At 42.4% G+C, this 19,243-nt stretch overlaps 1 protein-coding gene across 1 annotated transcript in view; it reads right to left on the minus strand.

The window, feature by feature from the left end:
- frem1a (Fras1 related extracellular matrix 1a) overlaps positions 1 to 19,243 on the minus strand; it is a 156,513-nt gene that overhangs the window by 131,481 nt on the left and 5,789 nt on the right. The window contains exons 4-6 of the mRNA XM_069921496.1: positions 17,350 to 17,528; positions 3,311 to 3,634; positions 325 to 433 (exon numbers count right to left, since the gene is read on the minus strand). Of these exons, the coding sequence (XP_069777597.1) occupies positions 325 to 433; positions 3,311 to 3,634; positions 17,350 to 17,528 (612 nt within the window). The remainder of the gene's footprint in view (positions 1 to 324; positions 434 to 3,310; positions 3,635 to 17,349; positions 17,529 to 19,243) is intronic.

Consider the following 19,243-nt stretch of genomic DNA (forward strand, 5'->3'; position numbering starts at 1 on the left):
ATTATGGGGTATGGAGGGCTTAGTACTATTTTTTAGGAAGGAACATATGGGTGGAATGGCACCATATTGAGAGCAAAAAGGCCTGTACTATACTGTATTGTTCTATGTTTTCTAAAATATTGTATATTATGTGTGTATGTGTTTGTACCATGGCCTGGAGACATGCTGTTTCAAAGGGCTGTATACAGTCACATGATAATAAACTCAAACTTGAGGTGGAGCAAATTTAATCTCTTGTTCCTTGCTTGGACCTTTTATGAACTAAGCCTTTCAGCCAGAACATCTATCTCCAGTTTGTATTCAGATTTTCAAAATCAAGCTCACCCATGTTCCAGGAAACTCTGGGAGCATTGGTATCAGTTGTCCTTACTGCGACATGTACCATGATTGGTGCACTATTCCTGAAGTAGGAATCATGAACTTCAAATTCTACCTGTTCCAAAAAATATAATCAAATCCAATGCAAATTAGTTCAGCATCAGAAAGGTAAAGTTCATCATCGTTATAGATAAAACATAGAGCACTACAGTACAGTACAGGCCATTCAGTCCATGATGTTGTGCTGACCTATACAAATCTTCTCAACAATCAAAACCTTCCCTACCTCACCCATATTCCTCTATTTTTCTTGCATCCTGTGCATATCTAAGTCTTTTAAATGTCGCTATTGTACCAGCCTCCACCACAATCCCTGGCAAAGCATTCCAGGTGCCCTGTGTATAAAAATTACCCATGACGTCTCCCCTGAACTTTTCACTCCTCACTTTAAATAGATGTCCTCTGGTATTTGCTACTGTCACCCTGGGATAAAGGTGCTTGCTGTCTTGCTATGCATGTCTCTCATAATTTCCTAGACCTCTATAAAGTCACCTATCATCCTTCTTCTCTATGAAGAGAAAGACCTCGTAAGACACATTCTCCAATCCGGGCAACATCCTGGTAAATCTCCTCTGCAACCTCTCAAAAGTCCACATCTTTCTTATCATGAGGCGAGATTATGTCTTATGCATTTCCTTTGTAAAGTAGAAAACTATGAAGGTGAGTATGGATGTTTAAAGTAAACATTTCCCAATCCCAATATAAAAACAATTGTTGAGAAACCAAGCGAAAAACATCACATCCATGGTGCATATATGATTTAAATGCAAACATTTTATGTTATGTTTGGTATGTTTAAGCACATGCTCTGCATTCATAAGGTTAAAATGAAATTGACACTAGCTTCACATATGGATATTTTCAACTGCTAAATTCTGTACCAATTATAAAATTAACTCTTAAGTTTTGAAGTTAGTTGCATGCTACAAATATAGTAACTTTCTGAAATTTATACTCAGACATATCATCAGTGTGATTGGATCCCTGGGAGTCCTTTATTCCGAGCATAAACTATGCCTGAATGAGAGAAAATCTAGATAACATTCGGGTGAGACAAGTTTCCACAAGTATCTGGTAAAGACCACCACCAGCAAGAGAGAGCTTGAAATGTCATTGGCATTACGAAGTCATCATAAGCAAAGTCCTGAGGGTTATGTTCAACTAGAAACGCCAAAGAGCAAGTTAGAAAACTGAACATCCTGCAGCAAGTGACTGAGACAGAAATGAGAGGAAAATTGGAGGGGCAGTTGAAAGAATATAAATGTCATTTTAGGAGAGAGCCCGTGAATGGGAAACCATGCAGGCACTGCGTGAGAAGTCTCCAGTGTTCTTCTGGAGGACAGTGCTCAAATGCAGGGATATCCTCAGAGCAGCTTTGTATGGTGGGACCCAGAACTTTGGTGGCAGCAGTCAAAACCACAGCAGTAAACTGGATTTGCAAGGAAGGAGCCTGAGCTTCCATTGTGGCTTCTGCATTGGAAGGTGAGACCAACAGGCATTCATGGGTCTTAAAATATTGGTGTGGCACTGGCTACTTATTCTTTGTGATGAAGGATGAGTTCCAGGCACTGTGCAAAACTGAAGCTGTTATTCACGGGGGTGATCATGGAGGCTGGTACAATAGGAACATTCCAAAGATCCTTAGATAGGTGCGTGGATGTAAGAAAAATAGGTTAAGGATGTGAGAGAGGGAAGGATTAGATTGATGTAGAATAGGTTTCCACAGGTCAACATAATATGGTGGGCTGAAGGACCTGTACAATGCTGTATGTTCCCCATTATCTGTTAACTCACATGTGACCTTTAGGCAATTCTGACAATGGTTGGAGCACAGAATGTTTGTGTTTATTGTAGGATGAAAACACCATAAAATGTAGGAGGGAATATGCTTCAGAAGTGAGGCCATACCCAGAGTACTGTTTATAGCAGGTTCAGACAATCTTTTACCATGCATGGGCTGGATGGTGTGTCAGTGGTTGACCAGAGCGCTGTTCTGATGATTTTTAAACATATAGCATGGTAACAGGCCATTTCAGCCCATGAGTTCATGCCGCCCAATTTACAGCCCAATGACCTACACCCCCAGAACGTTTTGAATGGTGGGACCAAACCAGAGCCCCCGGAGAAAACCCATGCAGACATGGAGAGAATATACAAACTCCTTACAGACAGTGCAGGATTCGAACTCTGGTCTGGTCCCAATCACTGGAGCTGTAAAGGCGTTGCACTAATTGCTATGCCAACCGTTTCATCCTATATGCTAACATAAATAAAATAAATACTGAAAAACAGACGTTATGTAATTAAAGTTTTTGACTGTCTCTACTTGAAGTATGTATTATAAATGTATGAACATAACTGATGATAATTTATCAAAAAAAAATCCACAAAAACAAACAACGAGATCATCCGTATTCCTTCCAAAAAACTACGTTGATGCATTTCAGGTCAGGGAAGGAAGGAGCCTGAGCTTCCATTGTGGCTTCTGCATTGGAAGGTGAGACCAACAGGCATTCATGGGTCTTAAAATATTGGTGTGGCACTGGCTACTTATTCTTTGTGATGAAGGATGAGTTCCAGGCACTGTGCAAAACAGTGAAATGCACCAAAAATCACTTTTCAACATTGAATTGCATTACAAAAAACTCATGACATACAAATAAAATATACAAATAAAAATTCTCATGGGTCGAAATGCCTGTCACCATGTTGTATCTCTAAATTTAAAATTAAATATAAAGCTAAATACTAAATGATAAAAATTCAATGTAAGTGGGAAATATATATAAATAGTGAAAAGGTCCCACAATTGCTATAAAAGATAGCTGAAATACAGAGTGAGATGCACAAATTTGCTGTTGCTATGAAAAGTAGTTTATTCATTTAATTCCTTCAGCAACATATAGTCAAGATGACATATTGCTTTACATACCTCATAACTCCTTCTCTCAGTGTGACTGGTGTTTGGTGGCTGAAAGGCGATCAGGTGCTCATTCAGGTCAGCCCAAGAGAATGACCTAATTGATTTGCTATGGTCAGATAAGTGAGTTATGTATCCCTCCTCAGGTGGTTTGGTGACATTAAACACAAGCTGGGATTTTGGAGTTTCACTGTCTTCACCATCCAAGGTCCCGGTGGTTATGGAGGTCAGAATGAACTGATCGACTTCTAGGATAAACATAGCCATAAAACTCGCTTTCGGAGGTTGATTGGGAAAACCCCTTGTGATTCTGACAGGAATCCAAGCATTCTCTGCCTGTAAGAGAAGAGTTAGAGAGCAATACAGTAGAAAAACCAATGGGTCCACACTGACTCATTCATACGGTTACTACACTCATCCCATTATATTCTCCCATGTTCTTTAAACTTCTCAAGATTCTACCTTCCATCCATTGCAAGGGTCAGTAGCCAATTAACCTATATGTCTTTGGGATGTGAAATGAAGCAGACCACCTGGGGGAGAGGCAGGTCAATGTTTAAAGGCCACACAGTTAGCACCTAAATCCTGACAGTGACGGTTCTACCAGCTAAACCACTGTGTTGCTTTTGCATTTTTTTTAAACATTAAGACTATAACTTGCACCTTAATTGGGTTGGGGGAGCCCTCGCCCACCAGCCGAACTACCCTGTGAACAGAACCCGTATAGAGCTTGGCAATAATAGGCGAACTAATGTAACGCGGTGGTAGCATAGTCAGGGCGAGATTGTCCTCTAAAGAGGACAAAGGAGGGATTGTAAGGTAAAACATCATGAGATGGGAATGTGTAAGGAGTTACCCTGTACAGGGCTGTAACAAGATGTGAAATGCATCCTTGTACTTACAAGATAAGAGAGACATTGATGGATTGAGAGGCAGGAAGCTAGCAGGGAAAGGATAGCAACAGTTTTAGTCATTGGACAAGTAATGATATGATGATGTTCTAAGCACGTATCCAAGGGTATAAAAAATCACCATTTTGCTGATAACGGCAGAATGCTTTCTCCGACTAACATGGTTAGTTGCAAGTGTTACAATCCGGTAATAAAGAACAAAGAACCCTGATTTCGACTCAGTCTGGTGTTTGTCTCACTCATTCATGAACAAAGCAGACCTAACAATTTGGTGACCCCGACGTGATGGGTGAGTGAACACTGGACGACGGTTTCTGTTTTTTCTGACAATCATCTCAGCCGGCTGATAAAAAGGTCCAGAGAAGCCTGTTTTAACAAAATGCTCTCTCTCTTAAAATCTTTATGATTGTCAGTAAGAACTGGAGATCGGACAAATTAGACGACCACAATTGAAGGTCGCATGCCAGGATTGTAACACGTAAGTGATTACAGACAAGATAAAAAGTCCTTAAGGTGTTTGAATGACATTTATTAAGTGCTTCGCAAGAAACTACTAGAGTTTAAAAGTCTTTATTGTGTCGTTGCAAAGTCCAATAGAGTGAGAAGGTGGTCTATAAACAATTGAGGACCTGAGTTTTCTGCCCTAAACTGGTTATTAAGAGGAGAAATCTCCCACGTGAAGGTTGGGCTTTGAAAGAAAACAAAGGTTCAGGCTTATTGGCCTCAATTGTATCTGAGAGACTGACTTATAAATGTCCGGTAGGTATGATAATGTCTGTACACTTGAGAAGTTAAGAATTTATTTCCCCAATTCGCCGTGGTGGAATACCACAGCAGACACTAGAGACCTTGAGACAACAAAAAAAGTACTCAGGGACGCCTGCCTGGTGAACAAGAACGACGACAGAAGGCTGCGACAGCTGTGTCCGGATCAGGTAGGAGATATTAATGAAAAAGTTGACAAACTCCTAAGAGTCACCCGGTTTATTCGAAATACTTTTGATAAGTTAAATGAGGGTATTCCCAACATCACCAAGGAGATAAAGTTACGTAAATTCATAGATTGGTACAGGGAAACAGGACAAAAGTATAGCCCAAATATTTGGTTTTCTAGTTGTAATTTAACTTTCAGACCCCTTTGGGAAAACAGAGAGTGGATAACGAGCAATCAGAGTATACAGGACAGTCTGAAGTCAATTGGAGGACAAGACTTAGAGACTGTTCCTTTAAAAGATATTAGTCATCCAGCTTGCAAGGAGACATTTTTAAAAGCAATTTTCGTTGACATAGATCCCCTAAACGGACAAAAACCTAAATTAAAACAGGCATTAGAAAGTGGTCCCGCAGCTATGGCTGTACAGTTGCCTGCTAAGACTTTTGACCAAGTTATTAAGGAAATTAATCAGGAATTAGAGGAGCGAAATACCAGTAATGCGGCATTGGAAAAACAAAAAATGCTCCGAAAATGTGTAGACCGCTGGAGGAAGAGGGGTTGGTTACCCGGGGGCACTGAGATGTTCCTGACAGGTGAGGAAAAAAAAAAAATTTTAAAACGTAGAGGCTTAGATAAGCTGGAAGAAACAAAACACAGAAGGGAAAGGAAAAGTGCCTGTTTCCAGTTTCCAGCCACGAAGTGTCCGGGTTTGCTCTCTCCCTCCCTCCTTTCACCCTCCCCTCTCTCTCTTCTCTCCCCCTCTCTCTCTTCTCCCCCCCCTCCTCTCTCACCCACTCCCCCTCCCAATCCCAATCTGTGGCGGTGCTGCCCTGAAATCCCCAGGTTGGGCAGGGCAGAGAAATACAATTTGGTTTTAATTTTGTGCCCACAATTCCAGCTCCGCATCAAATGGGATCCTGTTTTATCCTCTCTCCCTCCCTCTTTCCCGCACCCCCACCATTGCGGGATCAGGGCAGACATTGTGGGCTGACGTGTAGCTCACTCGAGGTGGGAGGGAAGGAAGGAGTGATAGTTCCCAGTGGTGGGAGACCCAATCTGATCCAGACCAGTGATCACAGGATGAGAACCTTTTAAAACCTTTGAAACGAAAGTGTTAATCTGAAGACTTTTCTCCCAGTGGGGCCAGTGCAAGGCATTTTCTCTCTCTATCTCTTGTGCTCTGTGTATCTGCCTCTCTATCTCTTTCTCTCGCGATGCTCTCTCTCTCTCTCTCTCTCTCTCTCTCTCTCATAGTCTCTGGATGTATGTGATGTCATGTATGTACTCTGACAATAAATCATTTATAAGTGAGTCTTATACAATTAAACAAAACGGGACACAGAAAACAAAATCTTTAATCGCGAGTCAGCAAAAAAGAGGGTGAGAGACAAGGAGATGCAGTACCGCGATGTCCTAGCTATATTCGAAGAATTTGGTCTCCCTGATAACCCACCTATTATGGCCCCTGTAGAAATAGCTTGTAGACCCCCGCCCTATGCATATGTGGAGTCACAAGGTGCCCCTGGCACCCCAGATGGGATACTGGAGTCACGTCCCTTATATCCAGATATTGAGACACTGGGGTGTGACAAGAACCTCGGGAATAGGGACACATCAGACGAGGTACAGGCCCCTTTAATAAAAATAGAAGGGGGAGTAATAGATGTGGAGACCCCTCTGGAGTCCAAGAAAATAGAAAAGGAGTTAGAGATACAGAAATGGAACATGAAAAAGGTTCAGGATAACATTAAAAACTTAAACAGAGATATTAATATGCTGGGGCAGATCAGTGAGGATCAAAAAGAATTAATGGTAGGTGTATTGAAGGAAGTGGAAAAGATAACTACAACACTGTCAGGAGAAATTAAAGCTGAAGGAATGGTAATAGGAGTAAAGGACGAAAAGTGTAGTACAGATGAGGAAACGAGATACGATCCACCATGGGAGGAAAGTAAAAGGAAAAGACTCGGGAGGGAGAAAAATAGACATGCCTACCTGGACATAGTTAGGACAAAAGAGAAAGATGTGAAACAACTAAACTATGGCCGAAAAGATTATCTTAGAGATGAACGTGACCAATATACCTTTGACCCTGAGACATTGGAAGCTGATAGGGACAGTGACAGTGACGAAGAAGAGTCAGAACAAGGTGGGATAAATAAATGCATGCCAAGAGTAAAGAAGGGGCAGAAATCCCCAAAATTGAGATATCAATGCCCATTACTGATCACGGGACGGGGAACTCAAAAATATGTACCCTGGTCACGAATGGACTTAGAGAGTTTAATGAAAAAACTACCTCCGTTGAGTAATGGGGCTAGTCCATGGATTTCTTGTTTTGAGCGAGAAACCTGCCAAGAACAATTAGCACTCGCAGATGTCAGAACTATCATGATAAGATTAAAGGCAGAAGGGGCCCTGAAGCAAATAGAGAGAATTGTAAGAAGCAGTAAATTGGGGGATGAAATAGAATTTAACCCACTTCGGAATAAATTTTGGGAAGCACTTAGAGAAACAATTCCTACACCCTATAGTTTGGATGCCTTGGTAACCCTTCAACTAAAGGAAGGAGAGACTGCACACGAGTATTTCACTCGAGCATGGGACTTATGGGAAACAGGGACTGGAGAAAGACCCGACCACAGCCCCTTAGGAAGGGCTCACTTTCGTAATGGGATAATAAACGGACTACCTGCTACGGTTCAAGCAAAATTAAGGGACATTGTGGGAGTAGAGACAATGTCAGAGGATTTGTGGAAAAGACACCTGACACATGCAATCAAACGACATCGTCAATCAGAGCATGCTAAGTCAGAAAGTGCGTCCCAGAAGGAGGTGGACAAAACAACCGATAAATTGGTGAGAGCCATAGAACATATAGGGGTTAAATTAGCGGCCCAACAGATAGTCCCACAGGTCATGGGGCCAGTGATAAATCCGGGACCCCAAGTAAGAAATGGTTGGGAAAGACAGCTAGGTACAATGTATAGAGGGGAACATGCAGTATGCTGGTACTGCCAAAATCCTGGACACTACCAGCGGAACTGTCCGGAGGCTGGGAGAGCAAGGGGAAAAAGATTACCCTCTATTAGAGGCTATCGGGGAAGAGGAGGAAACTTAAGAGGACAAGCAAGGGGTAGGGGTGGACACATTGATGGGCCCCAGAGAATCGGGGGGTGGCAGAGTGATCAACAAGTCCAGGCACCTCAGTGTAATGACTATATTGAGGAAGGTGCTGAATTTGATTATTGAAGGTGCCCTGGAGAATCAAAAATCACGCCTCCCTGGGAGCCACCAAAAATTTGGGGGACGGTAAATGGAGAAAAAATTGAATTTATGGTTGACACAGGGGCAGCAGTTACGACAGTGATTAAAAAACCCCCAGGGAGCACATTTTCGGGCAAAACATTATCTACAATAGGATTCTCCGGGATAAGGGAAACACAGCCCTATACAGATAACATCGACATGACATTTGGACGACAAAGGGTTAAAACGCCTGTCCTGGTTGTGCCAAGTTGCCCCATTAATTTATTAGCAAGGGACATTCTTACCAAACTAGGAATAACCATACAATGTTCTGAGAAGGGCCTTCGGTTAACATACCCAGGGGATACAATAAGAAGGGGAGGACAGTTTATAGTAATGACCCCATCTAACGCTTCAGAAGACTCTGTGGAGGTTAGTATTTTCTGGAGTCGGCTACTGTATAATGAACCAGGCCCAGGGCTGGTTAAACAGTTTTTTGAGTGGAGGGCCAGTATTCCTCGGTATGGGGATTACCATTATCCACTAGATCCTATGCATGTTACATTAAACTACACCATCCACCCGGACCAGGAATATGAGGAGAGGTGGGACTCTCTAAAAGAAGGGAAGACAGAAACGATACATTGTCCATTTATCTTTGTAGGTAAGGAGGGAATAGCTGCTATGGTTGTCATGACAGAAGAACAAATGGAGTGGTTCTGCTTAGGAGTAGAAAGTGTGCCTCATGTGATCTTGGGTATTGCCAAAGATCATCACGCTCGACAGCTGGGTCCGATGGTAAAGGAAGCGATAGGGTGTGAATACAGGCAGACAGAAATCCCGGGGTATTCCACCTCGGAGGGAGGAAAATTTGTCAGACTGAATATTGAAGCATGGGACCAGGTAGTGAATGAGAAAGTAGAAAGAGACCGAGCCATAGAAGGAAAAAATATTGATCACAGAGACTCAGACAAATATCTTTCTAATCTGAGTCCACATATATGGACAACGGGGCCCTATGATGTGGGAGTAATAAAAGGAGAGGTATTTCTAGAATTGGCCAACCCCGGGCAGAAACCAATATGGAGAAAACAATACCGCTTGTCGCCCAGTCAGGAGGAGGGTATTAAAGGAACGATAGAAGGGTTAATGGAGTCAGGGGTTTTAAGGGCGGCACCTGACAGTATGTGGAACACGCCCATCATGCCTGTTCCCAAACCGGGTAGAAAAGACTGGAGGATGGTACACGACCTCCGGGAGATTAACTTGGCTACCAAGACCATCGGGAGACCAGTCCCAGACCCATATGTAGCACTTAGGGCTCTGAGTCCGGAGCACGAATACTATACTGTCATTGATCTGGCAAACGCATTCTTCTGCTTGAAATTAGCTGAGGAATGCCAAGACTGGTTCACTTTCACTTACCAAGCACATCGGTACACATACACTAGATTACCTCAGGGTTATAAGGACAGTCCAGGACTGTTCAATCAGGCCCTTAGCGAAATCCTAATGAAATTAAAGCTCCCGGAAGATGTTACACTGATTCAGTATGTAGACGACCTACTATTAGCAGGGAAAACGCCACATGAGTGCCTGACAGGGACAGCAGTTTTACTCAAGGGGTTAGGCGAGGCTGGATTTAAAGTAAAAAGGTCGAAATGTCAGATCGGAAGGAGGGTGGTAACTTTCCTAGGAAGACTCGTGGGTAAAAACGGTACGGCCATGTCTGAGGCACATAGAGAAAAGATACTAGGGTATCGAAAACCTACTACAGTACAGGTCATGCTTCCCCGGGCTCTGAGCCTAATTAAGGTGGCGGGCCATTCCCCAGATAACACAAAGGAAGGGAAGGGAAACACGGCGGCTGACAGGGCAGCCAAACAGGTTACTGGTTATCATGAACATATACAGGGGATGATTTTGAGGTCCCATAACAAAAAAAATGAATCTGAAACTAAGGAGACTTGTAGCAGATTGAATGACTACACAGATGAGAAGGGAGAGGGACCCCCACCGAATATTGAGCACCTAATAGAAATACAGGAAAAAGCTAGCCCAAGTGAGAAAGAGGAATGGATGAAACGCGGTGCCACTCGACAGGAGATCAGCTATGAAAATCAGACAGTACATGTTTGGCGCTCCCCTATAGGTACGATAGTTGCCCCTCGTCAATTACTCCCACTATTATTTGAAGAAGCTCATGGGCCGACTCACATTAGCGCCACCAAAACTTATTATACGCTTAAACAACATTGGTGGAATCCCCACTTACGCGAGCACATTGACAACTTTAGAGCTGAATGTACTATCTGCAACGGGCATAACCAAAGGATCACCTTACCCCACCCGCTTTTACGATTTCCAGTACCGACAGCCCCGTGGAAAGAGATCTATATTGACTATACAGATATGGGTACTGACCTTAGGACAAAGGAGGGTTACCGATATCTTTTAGTGGCAGTAGATAGGTTCTCACGATGGGTGGAGGCTATTCCAACAAAGAAAGAAGATGCGGATAGTGTAATAGGCTGGCTAACGCGAGAGTTAATACCCCGCTATGGAGTCCCCAGCAGGATATGCTCTGATAATGGGTCTCATTTTAAGAATGAGCTGATCCGACAGGTTGAAGAATACCTAGGGATCAAACACCGTTTTGGTAGTGTCTATAGGCCTGAGAGCCAGGGGTTAGTAGAAAGGGCAAACAGAACGATAAAATCTAAATTAGGGAAAGTTTTAGGGGGGACCAGGTTGAATTGGGTTGAGGCATTGCCATTAGTACTGATGTCTATGCGACAAGAGAAGGCCAAAGATACCTTCCTGTCACCGCATGAGATTCTAACGGGTCGACCCATGCCCGGTCCAAAGACTGATCCAGCATGGGTTAAGTTGTGGGAAGAAAGGGAAGTGGAACTAGATCATTATATGCAGATGCTGGGTAATATGGTTGCTTTAGTTTCACAACAGGTGGCGAATGCTAGTAAGGAGAACCCGGACACCGAAAGAGTTCCAGTAAAGGAGGGAGACCTGGTGTATATCCGTAAACCAGGTAAAGTACATTGGACTGAATTTAGGTGGTCTGGACCATACACTGTTACCGCCGTAACAGATAGGTCGGTAAGAATTGACAAACCAGGGGATCATAATTGGCATCATTTTGCCTACTGTTCCAAGGCAAAACAGCACGTAGCCAGCCTTGATAGAATTGATGAGACTCATGCAGACGATACCGGGGGCCCTATGGGCAGTACTACTAATGGGATGCCAGATAAGTCAGCACAATAGCTCGGATTCCTGCGGGGCCAAAGTTATTCTAAAGGTAGACATAGACAGGGATAACACCTTCCAGTTCGATCTATGCAGTATAATAGCGTGTGGTTAGAATGAGGCGTCCTGGAGAGGATATGCCTTTCAAATAGGATATCCTAAATGGGGTCTACATGTCTGTCCGTCTTGGGGTGAGGTTTGGTGGTGGACAGGACCCGACACTAGATGGATAAGAAAACCCCTTAACAAAGGGTCCAGCAAACCTTATTATAATTTTTTCACTAAAATCTCCCTAATACGTGGTGCTGTGACCTATTCAATGAAAGGAGAGAATCCCCTGATTTTGACAGTAAAGGCGGGGCTGCGCAACCCGTGGAATATGAAGGGATGGAGCTCTAAGACATGCGAGGGGGGCACAGGGAGAGAACATGGTGTCGGAGACCTCTTCTATCTAATGATTGGAGTGTCTATTAGTGTAAAAGATCCTTGGGGAGTGGTGAGGTTCGACTTACAAACATACACAAAGGACATAATTAAACCCACTTCGAAAGAGGGGGAAGTGAGAAAATTCGACAGTACGAAGATGACCAGGGGAGAGAAGATAGCAATTGAGACAGGTATTGATGAGTCAAACTCCTGGATAGATCAGATGGGTAAATATGCGGACCAAGCAGGGTATGGGAACTGCTGGGTCTGTGCCCGAGGAAGGCCATTATTACGGATGAGCAGATCAATTTTTGAGGAGACAGATGCTATGGACTGCGCCTTGAACCTAATGTCAGAATCCAACCCACTGAATAGGTGTCTGATATGGGAACAGACGTTTCCCATAGCTCCGGCTAATGTAGCTCCCCCTGTCTTTAGATCCACAGGCATAACTAATGTTACTTGTTTTGCCAACAACAACACAGCAGCGCACGTTTTCCATGTGGGTTGGCTGCCCAGCGACTCGTGCAGGACTCATGTTGATCTCTCACATAGCAGTAGTGAAACCCGCTTGACCCAGGCTAGGGCGGATATTTGGTGGTTTTGTGGAGGAAGAGTGCTGTACAACTGGCTCCCCGCTAACTGGGATGGTCGGTGTGCTCTAGTAACCCTTAATGCGCCAGTGCTGATTGTCAAAAGGCAGGAGGGAGACGAGGATTCCCTAGAATTGCGCCACACAGAGAGTTGGCTGTGGAGAAAAAGGAGGAGTGTTGGACTCTTGGGGCCGGGAGGAAGGAACCCTGATGGGGTATGGATTGATGCCATTGGCCAAGCCCGGAATATTCCGGACGAATTTAAATTAGCCGATGAGATTGCAGCTGGGTTTGAAAGCTTTCCTGTTTTTAGTGCAATTTTTCCCATCACTGTAAATAAGAATGTTAATAGGATCAACCTTATTCACTATAATGTCCAGCGCCTTGCAAATTTGACCAGGGACGTTGTTGAGGCAATACATCAACAACTGTCAGAAACTTCCCTTATGACACTTCAGAATAGGATAGCGATTGATATGGTCCTGGCAGAGAAAGGTGGAGTGTGTGCTATGTTTGGAGATCTATGCTGCACTTCTATCTCTAATAACACAGGGCCAGATGGATCACTCACTAAGGGGTTAACGAAACTTAGGGCATTGGCGAAAGAATTAAAAGCCCAGTCTGGAGTCTCCAATCCTGTTTTATCCTGGTTACAGGGAGTGTTTGGGAGATGGAGCACATTGTTAGGACAACTTTTGCTGGGTTTGTTAATTTCTGTATCAATTTTTATCACTTGTGGCTGTTGTTGTATTCCATGCATTCGAACGCTGGTCACGAGGACCATAGAGAGAGCCTTTGCTGACCGTGATGAACTGCCTCCGAAATATCAAGCTGTGCAGGCTGTGGAGCAAGACTATCTCACATTACAGGAGGCGGAGAAAGTTGCTGAGATCGATCTGGAGTCTGAAGGGGAATGTGATGGGAAGGAGGGATTGTAAATTAGATTGTTACACATATAATTTTAACCTTGCTTGTAACCTAAATATTATAACCTTGATTGTAGAACAAATATTATAACATTGATTGTAACACAAACATTATTAATCAGATTGTAGAACAAGTATTATGAATTAGATTGTAGACCATATGTTAACTTGGGAATTTACTAATGTACGGGGGGTTAGCTAGTTTTTTGCTTGGGGGCAAATGGGATGAAACTTGTAAACGGGCAATGGGATCGGGGTGACGGATGGGGGGTGTACGCAAAGGAGGGTTGGGGGAGCCCTCGCCCACCAGCCGAACTACCCTGTGAACAGAACCCGTATAGAGCTTGGCAATAATAGGCGAACTAATGTAACGCGGTGGTAGCATAGTCAGGGCGAGATTGTCCTCTAAAGAGGACAAAGGAGGGATTGTAAGGTAAAACATCATGAGATGGGAATGTGTAAGGAGTTACCCTGTACAGGGCTGTAACAAGATGTGAAATGCATCCTTGTACTTACAAGATAAGAGAGACATTGATGGATTGAGAGGCAGGAAGCTAGCAGGGAAAGGATAGCAACAGTTTTAGTCATTGGACAAGTAATGATATGATGATGTTCTAAGCACGTATCCAAGGGTATAAAAAATCACCATTTTGCTGATAACGGCAGAATGCTTTCTCCGACTAACATGGTTAGTTGCAAGTGTTACAATCCGGTAATAAAGAACAAAGAACCCTGATTTCGACTCAGTCTGGTGTTTGTCTCACTCATTCATGAACAAAGCAGACCTAACACTAATTATACATGTCAAGCAGAACGTTTCCTTCGAATTCCAGATTTACATACAGTAGTTGTTTCAAACAAAGCATAGCCTGTCTGAACTGCAATGCGTAAGCACACTTTAATTTTTAGATTGGTTCGTCACGGAATTTAGTATCACTGTGATTGGAAGATGTGCAAGTCCTAAGAGGTTCTGCATCACTGTTCAGCTAGCTTCAGGTAGTGTATCAGCAGTTTCTTAATATTAAGTCCTGGATTCCATTACAATACAGTTGCTTCTGCTGTCGATCAGCTCCAGTCTTATAGCGATGTAATCAACGTCAGGAGACGGAGGGCTGAGGTGATGGTAGCGAAGACCCATGGTAACAGTTTCTTTCCAACTGCTATCAGCCTCTTGGACATCCTCTTACTACACTAATATAAACTGTTCTGATAACACAAAAAGTACCACCTGCACTAGAGTTGCACCACTCTGTTTTCTCTTCAAGTTTATTATCTTATCATCTGACTGTACATACTATATTTAACCAGACAGAGTTGCACACTAGGGTAACTGTGAATATTTATTATCTATCACTTTTTTGTATCTATTATCTCCCAGATTCTACCTCTCATCTACACACAAAGGGCAAATTTACAGTGGTCAGTTACCCCACCATCCTGTAGCTCTTTGTGATGTGGGAGGAAACTGGAGCATCCGATGGAAACCTTCATGGTCACAGTGAGAACCTGCAAACTCCATATAGGCAGCACCCAAGGTCAGGACTGTAAGGCAGTAGTTCTCTCAGTTGTGGCACTGGGTCTGATAACAAAGATGAAATAGCTGCAGCAAGCACATGTATCTGATTTGCAGTCAGAGACAATAACTAAGTTTCACTGAGATATGTACCACAAAATCAATCATCTTCAAAATAATCCCTGGTGTGTGATTGTTTTATAAGGACATTGGTTTGGTGTATCAGAATTAGCTTAAACATTTTGAATCTTTAAGCTAAGATACTGAATATTTATAAAGAAGTACAGAAGATCAAAAAGGAAACAAAAAGAAAAATCAAGGATAGAAAGAACCTCCTGAATTTTATGCATTGTAATTACTTTGTTGCTCTTCTGACAGCTAGCCAAATGAACATTCTGGCTGACAATCAACACAATCTCCGGAGCAGAAAGTCACATCAGGATCTTTCATGCCCGGCAAATGTCTCGTTGAGGACCCCCTGCCCTGATGGCCATGTTACATTTTTGAAGAATCATTCCTCCATAGTAAATGAAAGCTTTAGTTGGAGGGAACATGATCTATTTATACCACATGATGGCAAGTCAAAAAACACAAAAATTGTCAGATTGCTGATAAGGAATGGAGCACGCTTGAGATTCTCTTCAATGGAAATTGTCATTTCATTTGCCACTCTCCACGGATGTGCATATTGCAGGGGCTCTTTTTTTTTCTTAAAGTTGGGGGTCATTGCCTTGAAATGTACAGGGGAGAGCATTCTGGCTGGTTGCATCACTGTCTGGTACAGAGGTACCGTGACAAGAAAAAAACTCCAAAGGGTGGTTAACTTGACCTGCGACATCATAGGCACCAGTTTTCATTCCATCAAGGACATCTACAAGAGGCGGTATCTTAAGAAAGCAGCCCCTCTCCTTAAGGACCCCCACCACCCAAGCCATGCCCTCTTCACTCTGCTACAATCACAAAAATGGTACAGGAGCCTGAAGACAAGCACTCATTGGCACTAGGACAGCTTCTACCCCACTGCCATCAGATACTTGAATGATAATGAACCAAAGACACTGCCTTTCTTTGACTTTTTGTGCACTATATTTATTTTTTGTAAGGTGGTTTATATTAATGTTTGCACTGGGATGCTGGCATAAAACAATGAATTTCGTGACTTGTTCATAACAATAAATGATGATTTTGATTCGGATTTTAAATGCCATCAATGTATCCAGGGTCTTGTCATGCAAGTCTTTGTTGTGGACTGATGATATTTGCACAATTTACCAGACAAATTGGTTGCTGAACTGATCGGACAGTGGGGGCCTCGGTATATAATCCAGTCGATGAAACAATCTCCTGCCAAATGTCAAATCATAGTTTAAAAACATAAAATAGTTCTGCAAATGCGTGGGAGACAAGTTGATCTACGGAAGACAATAGTTGTGTTTATATTTTTCATTTGCTGGAAATGTTTGGTTTCTTATCCACTGACCCACTAATTACAAAAGTAGAAAGGCAAAATCCAGATGCACTTGGCTGGGAGTGGTAACTGCCCAATCATACAAGAGGTGTGTTTTATTAAAAATTATAACAGGTGGCAAGGTCCTTGCAATTGAAAACAGAAGCTCAAATGCATATTGTATGTCCACACTCTCAGGAGTGAAACTGTCTGCAATAAAGAAGGTAAATAATGACTGAATATGGAGGGGAGCTGTCAGGAATTCTTTTTCCAGATACATTTAATCATCTTTATCCTTCACAGAATTAATCTGACTGTATTGTAATGGAATCCAGGACTTAATATTAAAGGATCTTTAACCCTTCCTGTTCTGGTGCAGGGTATCTACTCCTCCCTCCATGGTTACTCGTTAATTTCTGGGATTTCAAGATCTGGAATCCTTTGTTTCATTTGTTATGTTCAAAGTTGATTTTAAAAAGTCACTGAAGCACAGATGGTGATGCCGTAGAAAAGTAGGTGCAAGAATTGTTCAATGGAAAGAAATAGTTTCTCTAAAAATCACTATATTCTGTTCAGCACCATTTAATAATGTGCTATTTCAAACAGAAGGCGTCTCGTGAAGGGAAAATGCCCTGCCGATTTCTCTTCCTGGGGAAGGTATTGAACTGTGAATGAGTAACCGTTACCAAAATCCTAACTGCAACTATTCATCTGATCGGAACATGAGATTTGCAGAGAAAATGATACTCTGGGGGGAAAAAAAGCAGCCAAAGCACCAAATGTACCTTATGCAAGCTTTTGCTTCTGCTGTCAATCAGCTCCAGTCTTATAGCGATGTAGTCAACGTCAGGAGACGGAGGGCTGAGGTGATGGTAGCGAAGACCCATGGTAAGAAACTCATCACAGCTCACTTTAAAAGTGTGAACCTCTTTTAAATCTTCCCGGCTTGTTGCCAGATCAAACTCTGTTGGTAAATACAGTATTCTAATAAAGATGGTGATCAAAATCCATTCTTCTCAATCCTAGTGCCTCAGAAGGAAAATACTCAAACAACAAGGGAGTAGCTTTGAAACAATTTCTCCAACTAGCTTTGTTTGACAAATAATATCAGGTTATTATTAGAGCAACTGCTGAAATTAATCATTACATTGGAATGTGCAAAGAATGAAACCAAAATAGATATCAGAAATATATAATGGATAATCTGAAAAGAGAGAAAGCATTCCAAAGTGACAGACTAAAATTAATGATTTTTTTTCCCCCAGCTGTTTCCATTGTTTGTAAGAATTTTGAGAAGAAAGTGAACAAAGAGATGTTTACACTTGAGGAGGGATCCACAATGGTTACTGATATATCCAGTGTGGAACCCAGGAGAAATGTCTTTGCCCAAGGATTGTTTAGAAATGGTTATCTATGGACATAACAAGCAGTTGTGGTGAATATCAGAGACATACTTCAGGGGAACTAAGTAAACAAAAGGATCAAAGGAACATAATTATCTAGAAATTCTGGTAAGAAGCAATGCAATATCCTTTGCTTAACAAATTGGGCAATAAACCCAATTGGAAGTTTAGCTAGGAGGTCAAGTGACAGGGGAATGGGATTGGGGCATTTCAACATGTATGAATGTATGTGTATCATGTGTGCAAAAACAAGAAGATTGAAAGAGGTGTGTGTGTGTGTGTGTGTGTGTGTGTGTGTGTGTGTGTGTGTGTGTGTGTGTGTGTGTGTGTGTGTGTGTGTGTGAGAGATATTATCACCTGGGAATGAGGCAATGAGTACCATAGATCTGAGTAGTCTAGTAACACTCAATATCAGTAACCGAGGACAATTTGACCACAACGCAGAAAGCTCTAGAAGGAGCAATGTGTTGGGAATTATGTCACCCCATTCACCACAAGATACTTAAATTAAAATGTTTAAATTTAAATTTAGACATACAGCATGGTAATGGGCCATTTTGTCCCATGTGTCTGTGCTGCCCAATTGCACCCAATTAACTTACAACCCCTGGTACATTTTAAACAGTGTGAGAAAACTGGAGTCCCTGGGGAGAATGTCTAAATACCTTACAGCACAGGATTTGAATCCCAGTCCAGATTGCTGGCACTGTTACAGCATTGCGTTAACCATGCCACCCCAAGGTAGAAATCATTTTGGATATCCTAAGACAGAGAGTGCACCCCAGAAGTGTCCAGTGAAGTGTTTTGGAGACAAAGGTTATGGAGACTGGAAATGGCTGTTGAGGTGATTCCATTATGAAAAAAAACAACATTAATTGCAGCAAACTGAAAAAGAAGCATGATATGATTTCAAAACAAATATGTTTTTACAGATAAGAGAAATCAAGATGATGGGAGCTTTCATGAAACAAGAATGGCCATATTTCTTGTGTTATACTCCATGTAATTTAGTTCTCCTTGCCCCTAATATCTTTCTAATCATAGAATACAGCACAAAACAGGGCATTGACCCAACTCATCCATGCCAACCATTCTGGACGAACCCCATTTGCTTTCATGTGGTCCATATCTTTCTGAACCCTCTCCAAATTTCTTTTAAATATCTGAATTGTACCTGTTTCCACAGTTTCCTCTGGTAGCTGATTCTAGTTACTGTTGGAAAAGTTGCCCCTCACGTCTGTCAAGTTGTTCCTTAAACCAATTCCCTCAAGTTCTA

The sequence above is a fragment of the Narcine bancroftii genome, chromosome 1, assembly GCF_036971445.1.
Source record: "Narcine bancroftii isolate sNarBan1 chromosome 1, sNarBan1.hap1, whole genome shotgun sequence".
Lineage (NCBI taxonomy): Eukaryota > Metazoa > Chordata > Chondrichthyes > Torpediniformes > Narcinidae > Narcine > Narcine bancroftii.